The sequence below is a fragment of the Brassica oleracea genome, chromosome C9 (assembly GCF_000695525.1).
Source record: "Brassica oleracea var. oleracea cultivar TO1000 chromosome C9, BOL, whole genome shotgun sequence".
NCBI lineage: Eukaryota > Viridiplantae > Streptophyta > Magnoliopsida > Brassicales > Brassicaceae > Brassica > Brassica oleracea.
Genome location: NC_027756.1, coordinates 6,433,072 through 6,443,289, shown reverse-complemented (window position 1 = coordinate 6,443,289; position 10,218 = coordinate 6,433,072). Strand labels below are relative to the sequence as shown.

Here is a 10,218-nt window from a genome sequence, read left to right as displayed (position 1 = left end):
ATCTGTGATTTCCTACACTTTGGCGCACTTCATGATTGTAAAAGTGCCATGGTATTTGCTGCCGTTGGCTTGCCATGGTATCTACAATCTGGACATTTCAAGCAAAACCCTCCAACACTTGTTCTTCCCTTCTAAACTTGTGCAGAGGTCTCTCTCTCATTTTCACTTCAAACAGAGTGATCAAAGCAATTTGGGGAAGAAAGGAGCATCTGCCACAAATGGAAGGTGTGTGTGTGTCTGTGTCTTCAAAAAACCATGAGCAGCTCAAAGTTTCTAACTTGTATACTGTAAACACATTAGTCTAACCCTTTTGGCTACACAATGTTTCTCCCAACACTTTGATCTACTTCACAGAATTGCAATATAGATGACTGAATCTGCTACAAAACCCCACGATGGATATGTACATTAGTATACAAAAGTTACTCATCTCCTACATGCATATTTAACAATGAACATGACAATAACACTATTTAAAACCAAGATTGCAGAAACGAAAAAGTTCCACGAATGTATTACAGAACCTATTACAGTTCCACAAGTTCCGTAATCAACAGTCAAGACAAGAGATTCAAATTCTGAACTTCCAAATCCATACCTTGTCATCCCCACGAAACTCAACCTCGTTCTCAACAGCGACACAATCTCCGGAGTCTAGAACAAAGACATGGAATACCGTTTGTGAACAACTCGGACACCAAAGTATATAACGCCGGAGTATACATGGATCCCTTTAACTGGAAAAAAGAGAGTATCCGATGTACTCGATAAACCACTGATGCTTCCGTAGCCTATCGATATTGTCCGTAATGTTGGCTTCGTTATACATAAATCTGAAAACTTGTACAAATCTCTTCAATATATATTCTTCTGAAAAGATACAACTTTTAGGATGATGATGGTTCCATTGAAACACGTTGAATGTGAAAAGATATAATTTTTAAAGGGTACGACGGTTCTGCAATTTGTTTTAGGGACGCTTTTGAGGAGGTACGAAGAAGGCGTCGATAGCTAATGTGAATCATGACATCATACCCTTCATTTTAAATAAAATTCTATCCCTTACATTATATTTTCAGAGCCATCCTTACCGTTAGATTTTGTTTTTTTTTCCTATAATGAAAAGATGATATCAGCAGTTAAAAAAAAACATGTTTGCTATTATATGTAGATTTTATCTATACACAGAGATGACCAGATGGGAGAGGGTCCTTCTAACATCAGTGTCTTTCTAGGGTTAGAGAAGGGCGGATTTTGTGGAACTTAATTAGCCTTTGGAAACTTATAGTATTAATGTAAAGTACAACAAAAAGTATATATAACATCATTTTTGAATACACAAAGAGTATATTTCATTTAAAACTAATCACGTTTATGCTTACCATTACAAATTTGCTATTTTCTCTCTCTGAGTTTCAACTTCTTAAAATGTATTACTCCATGGTCAAATTCTTAAATAGCATTAACCATATTCGTCACCAGCTTTTATTTATTCCCACCGGAAAAACTAACAAGTATGATTTGGTATATTCAGCAATGGAGCACTATGAGAGATACAGAACCTCTGTTGAAAATTACACGCTTAGATTGTGTCGTATAAATATATCTTTGATTTTTTCTAATAAATAAAACAGTTAAACATTAAAATTATGAATGTAAAGTTGATTTATATTTCATGATGATCGGAACAGACGTTCCTGATATTATATATCAACCTTAAAATATACCAATGGACCATTTGAAATTCTTCTTTCAGCTTGGCTATATGCCGTCCATAGAGTGTCGATTATAGCATATGTTTACTACTAAATTATCCCTTTGTTTTATAGTTCTCCTATTATTTTGGAAATTGATACACGAACGGTCCAAATTAAACCACTGTGCTCATTGTTCAACTTCCACTCACTTACGCTTATAAAACGATCTCTCTTTCAAAGTAACTTAAAATATAACCCAAAGTCTTGTGGTCTCAACTCTCTTCTCTCGACTCTCATAACCCTATAGAAACCAATACCCCGCACAGAAAAAGGTTAACATGAAAATCTCAATTTATATCGTTCTTACCATTCTCTTCATTTCGATGGTATGTTATAAAATACCATACACTGAGGCAAGGCAGTTGCGAGAAACCGACAGTGCAGATCGTGATCATCATTTCACAGCCGGTAGAACCGATGATTTTGGGCCTACTTATCCGGGTAATAGTCCGGGTATTGGTCATAAATTGAAGGAGAATAATGAAATAGTCGACGCGTTTAAAGATGACTTCAAGCCTATGACACCAGGACATAGTCTCGGCTCTGGATATGTTGTCAACAATGGGCCTAAGGCGTAGAAAATGTTCTAATAGTTAAGCAAACTTCTTCGTTGATTTTACTAAATTAATATGTATTTTATATTACTGCATTAAGTAAGTTTAATTTATTGTATGTATGTAGTTATGATATGTCATTTGTAAGTTTGGTTGATCAAGAGTTACCCTAGTTTATTAATAAAGTAACTACGTACGATTTGTGTTTAATTCATTTCAAACTTTAATTTCTTGCATGAGTTTGCATGTTAATATATAGCAGACACTTCGTAGTGAGTTGCTTACAACTTGCCACCATGTGAAAAAGTAGAATTTGAGAGCACATGAAGAAAGCTTTTGAGATCTTTTAGATTTAAATATTTATAAGAAGATATCTTATACTACACTTTGGGATTTTCTTTAAAAATGATTAAAAATGGTTGGTGATGCAAAAAGAAGGTTTAAAGATTTCCTAATTAGGGACAAGGAAAATGACTTAATTGAATTCTATTAGCTAGTACAACTAAATAGTTTATATAGTGCATTAAAAATCAATAAGAAGAAATATTATTTTCCCTTTTCATGCTCTGTTTAGTTGAAGTTGAAATGGTACAACATAGATATAGAAAATGATGTAATAAGATAACTAATGATTCTTCTTTGTTGTAATGGGAATGGTGAACAATACACTTTTTCAACATCTTTTTTTGTTTATTAAAAACTACAAAAATATTCAAGGCAATTGTTTGTTCAATGGTGATTGGTGAAGAAAATACATAAGCCCTTCAAATATATATATATTTGGTAAGAAAGGGCAAAGAGACTAGAACAACCACTTTTCACTTGTCAGCATATAATTTTATTCAGTCTTAGACAAAAACTTTAAAGGCTATATGCCCACAGTCGCACAACCAAAACTTGCTTTTTTGCATTCAACAGTATAAAATTTATATGTTCGAAAAAACTTCGAAGCAAAAAAAATGCACCAGCCGAGAATCAAACCCCCGGGTCTGTACCATGGTAGGGTACTATTCTACCACTAGACCACTGGTACTCTGTGAAACATATACATTTAACATTTTATAATTCTTATATTTTGTTTTGGGCATGCATATTCATACGTTAATGTTCTATAGCAATGCCATTCTTGCAAATTCGCATATGAGCTCCACTGAAGGAATCTTCCCAGAAGATTGGAATTTATAAATAAACTCCTAATTATTTTCCATGTGTCTTTATATTAATTATTTTAAATGAATAATTTATTGTCTTTGTTTGTTGGAGGTACACATGCATGGTCCAACTAGTCATTTGTCTTCTCCATAAATAGCCATCTCAGAGTTGAAGTCATTCATACATACATTCAAATCTTACCGAACAGTCTTCATACATATATATTTCCTAACCTTTTTATTCATTTCGTGTAATCTAGAAATTATAACTATCTCTAATTATTATTGCTATGGCTAAATGCAGTTTGACTACCATGGTTTTACTACTAGTAGTGCTGATTCTCATCCAAGAATCTCAGATCGTTGACGCTCGACCTCTGAAATATTTGGGGATCTCTAGTATCCCGAAGAAAACTGGTGATCGCGGTTTGAATATTTCAAGCAAGTTAGAGACAGAAGATCATTCCTTGGATGCGTTCCGGCCTACCAAACCCGGGAACAGTCCAGGAATCGGTCACTAGCTATATGTTGGTGTGACAAAATAAGATGCAAGGGCTTTTTTAGGCATTTAATTGTGACAGTAAGATGTCGTTGTGAGTGCATCGTGTATTCTCTGGGGTTTATATGTATTCCTCGTTGTGTTTCCGTGATGTGTGATCCATCACGCTTGTACTTTAATATCGAACCGCTTTGTGTTAATTATGCTACTTTATTCTCTCCTTCTTCGTTTGTCTAATATAGTTTTCTTCCTACAGTGACATATATTGCCACATTATGATTGACTGTGCACACCAATTTTGATTATTTTGCCTTCCGTTTCCATGCACAAGTAACACCGACCTTATATATGTTGTTCGTAAACAAGAGAGTGCATGATTAAGTCGGAAGGTTCTTTAACTTTTTTGCTCCGTGGTTTTTATTACACATAATTAATGGTCCGACAATTCCGCAGTTACACCGGAAAACAGATATTTCATAACTGATACGAACTGAATCAGTCGCCCACACATCCATATCGACACATCCGTATCGGTCGTATTTTTACCATATAGCTCAGATGTTAAACGAAGTTTCTTTTTCGACATTCGAACATCGGTATCTTTTCACCAACCATGGACTTTACATTTATTAAAAAAAATATATTAAATGAAGCATGTAAATCATATTTGACAAAGACGTCCGAGGTAAGCTTAAAGCGGAAACTATATGGTGGATCCATTAATCGGGAGTTGTCTTAGAGCATGATTAGTGGGGGTTCTTAGGGTGTGTGGGTTTCTTAGCGGAATATAAGAAACCGTCTCTTAACTCAAAAAACTTTTAGCTAAAAAAACTAAGATATTTAAGAACCGATTCTTAATTTTTTTAGTTAAATATTAAGAGACGGTTTCTTATATTCCGCTAAGAACCTCACCCTAAGAACAATCCATTATATAATCATACTCTTAACAAAATAAACAAGCAGTTACACCCTGATATTTCTGCTTTGTGTTAGGTCTCTGATATAAATAAAATTAGGTTTCAAGAGAAGCAAGAATGTAAAAAATCTCCTGTTAATAAGAAAAAAATTTATACATTTTAACAAATGAGTGGACTTTGTAGAATTTACTTTTACTATTAAAGAAACAAAAAAGCATATATTATTTTTACTATGCAAGAAGAACGTCAGCTTGTTCTAAAAGAATCTGTTAGCTCAAAAATGTTGAATTTGATAGGAATTATTGTGGATTTATCTAGGCAACTCGACAACTACATTTTACTGGTTTCTATCAGTGTTATAGCCGTGTGTCACTTTGGACAAAAATCAAATAATGTTTTGGACAAGTATTAAAATAAGCTAAAGTCCGAGAACAATATATATTCTGTTCTTAATCATGATGGTGGGGCTGACCAAAGATTATGCTGGTCTCTAGATCTTTAAATTGACGGTTGAGGCTGATTTGAAAGCTAAGAGCCAACTAACTTATTTTCCAAATTTGGTTTAATACTTGATTAATGAATAGAGGTCACAACTCACAAGCTATATTGGCCTTAGGGCATATGGAATAGAGGCAAAAGACAGTCTGTTCTTATACTATTATAAGGATTTTTTTTCTTTCATTGTACCATAGTATATTTGAGAATTATAAAAGGTGTAGCTCTTGAGAAGTTTGAAGGGTGGCTTGAAGCTAGGTTATTATAGATTTTTTTGTTAAATGATATAATAAGTACCAAATGGTCTTTATGTACTTAGCCTTTTAGTTTAGGTCTTACAGATACTGTTTATAAGATTGCAAAGTGAGATAAGGTAGAAGCTAGGTTTTGGTGAAGATGAGTCTGGTTAACGGTCCTCAGAACTTGTTAGCAGACCAATGGGGCTAATGAAGAATTTTTAATAAAAACTAAAACGTAATGGTAGAAAATTATTTTTTTTTGGCAAAAGAGAATAGGAATAATATGAAGTTTTCTTTCCCACAAAAACTAAGATTCATTACCATGAAAATCATAGAAAATTATCACCAACCTAATTAAGTGGGCTTAAATGTACATGGTGGATTAATTTATTGTGTGTTTTATTTTATTTTTATTGTTTATATATATGCTTATAACTGTGTTATTATATATATATGCTTAACTATTTTGTTCATCCCCAAATAGATACATAAAAACTAATTTTAACTTTTTTTTGCCCTCCTTCCATTTGCTCCATAAATAATGAAATAGTGAAAAGAAAAAGAACCAGTGAAATATGAAATGCGCCTTACATATGAAATGATGGCTGCTCGACTGGTATTGTTGTTGGTAAATGAACTTGCAAAACAAAACTGAAGAGCAGAACAAAACGCATACTAAAAGTTTTTCTTGATCACAAAGCTAATAATTGTTGCGGACGGTCTTGGATCCTCTTAATGCAAGAACCACAGTCGTCATATACGTAGTAGAAGCTTGAGAAAGGGATAGGTAAGACTTAAGAGCCTAATTATCCCATGCAACTTTCTTACCTTTCAAGACTACAGAGAATCCCCAAGAACCGAGGGAACCGGATAAATAAGTGCAAATACATTCAAGTTTACGTGCAAACGAGACCAGTGTACCAATGAGTGTTACCGATGATTGGGTCTGTAAGTGTCTCTACTTGGATGGGGAATGTTTGGACGAGGAAGGTGTGAATGGGGGGACACTGAAGGGAGCATATGGACGAGGAAGATGCGAATAGGGGGACATTGAAAGGAGCATATGGACGAGGAGCATGCCATTTTACTTGGTAGATACGAAGCTGCAGTGGAATGTTAGAGACGGGCTTTTGTGTGGCGCAATAAAGCCCAACAAGATGGGCTTGTTTTCAGTTTCAACGGTTGCAGGGAAGATCTTGTCGAACCGTGGTTTATCAACACTGCTTCGACCCGTGGCTCTTCTTTTTGCTCATCATTATGATCAATAGAGTGAGTATGGTAAGTGGGCTTCATTTTATCATGATGAGAGATTAGGCTCAGTAGCATCATTTGTATTGGCCTTTTTCAAATAATGAAAACTTGTGGTCGAGGAAAAGAAAAAGAGTGTTAACCTAATGATGATTATCCTGATGTGGTGGGTTCGATTCATTCAGATCTTGTGGCTGGCTTGTGGCTGTTGGTTCCGATATATACAACATTGCCACCCATCTACGAGGAGGGGTCTCGATTCTTGATTGCATTTCTAACACGTGGTGTAAGGCTCCAAGCATGCCAGTGGAGCTGGAGTCACTTTCTGCCGAGGTCCTTGATCGAAAGATATATGTACTAGGACGAAGCTACCATCATCAAGATGGTTCCTTGGGATCTCCCTTGCTGTGGATTGGACCTGGCCTGTAACACTTTTGTCATTGACGGAAAGCTCCACGGGGTAGATGGGACCGGGTTCAACAATATCCAAGGATGGGTGGTATCGTGTATTCGGAATCTTACCGCAAGATAGATAATGTTCTGTACTCTGTCTCTAAATACGGAGCTCTGAGATGGTAATTACACCGACGAGAATAGGTGGATAGATTTGAAGGGTTTGCCCTAAACTGCCTAATCCTTTTGCTGGTCGTGGTTCTTATGTTAAATTTGACTGGTTATGGTGGTGGAAAGACGATTGTTTTCTGGAATAGAAATAGTAGTACTCACTTGTTTCAAGGTGACACCATATATTGTGCTGAGAAAGACGCGATGGAGATTGTTGGGGCAAACTTGAGTGGTATGATAGTGTGCTTTCAGTCCCTGAGTTCGTTAAGGTTCTTGCTGTAACGCTTTGAATGATCAATGAATGTGTCTTGACTTTTTATTTTGCTATTTTTTATTTTGGAATGACTTTTTCAAATTCTAATCGGCAATTTTATTTTAAGTTTCTATGGTCCTTGTACTCTCTTTTACATGATCATGGTCCTACTCTTACATCATGAAAGTTTACAGAGCAGTTCTACTACTCTAATGTTGAAGTCAACCATAATAAAATACGCTTGATCAACTCTAACCACTACAAGAAAACCCGCCGAATTCCGACGGACATCAATGTCGTCGGACGTTTGTGACGGATTGCCGACCAATTTCCGATGAAAACCAAAAATTTGAAGTCGTCGGAATTCCGTCGGCCATTTTCGACGGAATTCCGACGAAACATGGCTCGTCGGAATTTTCCAACGACTTTTCGACGACATTCCGATAAAACATGTAACCGTTGTAGTCGTCGAAAAATTCGTCGGAATATACTGACGAACTTCCGACGACAATCCGATTAACAGATATAACCGTTACAGTCGTCGGTATTCCGTCGGATTATTCCGACGAACCATGTGACCGTTGCCGACAAATATATATGACCGTTGTATAGCCAAAGCAGTCCGTCGGAATTTCGTCGGAAAGTCGTCGGAGGGCCGTAAGCAATTTCCTATAAATACAACCCCTCCTCATTCAACTAATTCACACTTCATTCTCTCTTCATTCTCTTTAGTCATAACAATTCCGTGAAAATCATGTCTTCAGAAGTTTATTATCGTTCGTGGATGGATAAACCTCATTTGGATCCGAACACCAATTTGCTTACGAAAGAATACGTTCAAGGGATTGGAGAATTCATGAGGCTTGTTCAACAGCAACCAGATGCAAAAAGTGATATGTTAAGATGTTCCTGCTCTACTTACAATAATAATAAGGTTATAAAAGAATTTGATATTTGGACTCATTTGTATATGAAAGGGTTTTCACGTAATTATAAAGTTTGGTACCTTCATGGGAAAACTGGTTATGAATATGGTAGTACTAGCGAACCTCGGCCTGTTAGTGAACTTCAGCCTGATATTACGTTAGAAGAATCTAGAACGGATATAGATTATGGTGTAGGTACTGAGCAGATGGTACATGATCATTATAGAGGGGAAGAACCAAATCCAGAATCTATGAGATTTTTTGACATGTTGGACGCAGGAAAACAGCCTTTGTATCAAAATTGTAGAGATGGTCATTCAGTCTTATCATCTGCAACTAGATTAATGGGTATTAAGACAGACTATAATTTGGCTGAAGAATGTATGAATGCGATTACTGATTTTGTCAAAGGTATTCTACTTGAGGATAACCTTGCACCTGGTTCATACTACGAGGTTTAGAAACTTGTTGCCGGTCTTCAACTACCGTACGAAGTGATAGATGTATGTATTGACAACTGCATGATCTACTGGAGAGCGGATGAGACACGGAATGTATGCAAATTTTGTGGGAAACCTCGTTATCAGGAGACGAGGGGAAGAGTTCCGATCCCATTCAAAAGAATGTGGTATTTGCCTTTGACAGAAAGATTGAAGAGGTTGTATCAGTGTGAGCGCACAGCAAAAGCAATGAGATGGCATGCAGAGCATTCCACAAATGGTGAGATTAGACATCCTTCAGATGCAAAGGCTTGGAAACATTTCCAGTCAACATATCCAGAATTTGCGGAAGAGAGAAGAAATGTTTATCTTGGATTATCTACTGATGGTTTCAGCCCATTTGGAAAGCATGGAAGACAGTATTCTCAATGGCCAGTTATTGTGACACTGTAAACTTACGACCGAGCTTGTGCATGCGACGAGAGTTTTTGTTTCTCTCAATTCTCGTCCCCGGGCCAGATCATCCTAAAAGATCACTAGATGTGTTTCTTCAACCACTGATATATGAGTTGCAACAACTATGGGCGCATGGTTTTGAGACATACGATGTTTCGTGCAAAGAAAACTTTCAGATGCGGGCAGTACTTATGTGGATAATAAGTGACTTTCCAACATATGGTATGTTATCTGGATGGACAATTCATGGGAAGCTATCATGTCCATATTGTCAAGATGACACAGATGCTTTCCAACTAAAGAACGGAAGGAAAACGTGTTGGTCTGACTGTCACAGATGATTTCTACCACCTGATCATCCATACCGCAGGAGTAAGACTTCGTTTACGAAGAACAAGCAGGTGTTTGATGGTCCACCTGAGGAAGTTAGTGGGAAACATTTGTTGAAGCAGTTTAGGTATTTTGATGCAGAAAGGACGCCAGATGTAGGTGGACATGAAAACATTCGAGTCAATGCGGTTGGAGAGCTACATAACTGGCACAAAAAGAGTATTTTCTGGGATCTACCATATTGGGAGAGTCATCTATTGCGGCATAATTTAGATGTCATGCATATTGAGAAGAACTTCTTCGATAATCTGATGAACACAGTCCTTAACATCCAAGGTAAAACGAAGGATAATTTGAAGTCAAGGTTGGATTTAGTCGATATCTGTGAT

General features: G+C 36.5%; 1 protein-coding gene across 1 annotated transcript; it reads left to right on the top strand.

The window, feature by feature from the left end:
* Window positions 1-1,960: 1,960 nt before the first annotated feature.
* On the top strand, window positions 1,961-2,521 carry LOC106317432. Its single transcript, XM_013755252.1, has one exon. The coding sequence runs from the start codon at window positions 2,036-2,038 to the stop codon at window positions 2,333-2,335; it is 300 nt and encodes a 99-aa protein (XP_013610706.1). The 5' UTR covers window positions 1,961-2,035; the 3' UTR covers window positions 2,336-2,521.
* Window positions 2,522-10,218: the final 7,697 nt, after the last annotated feature.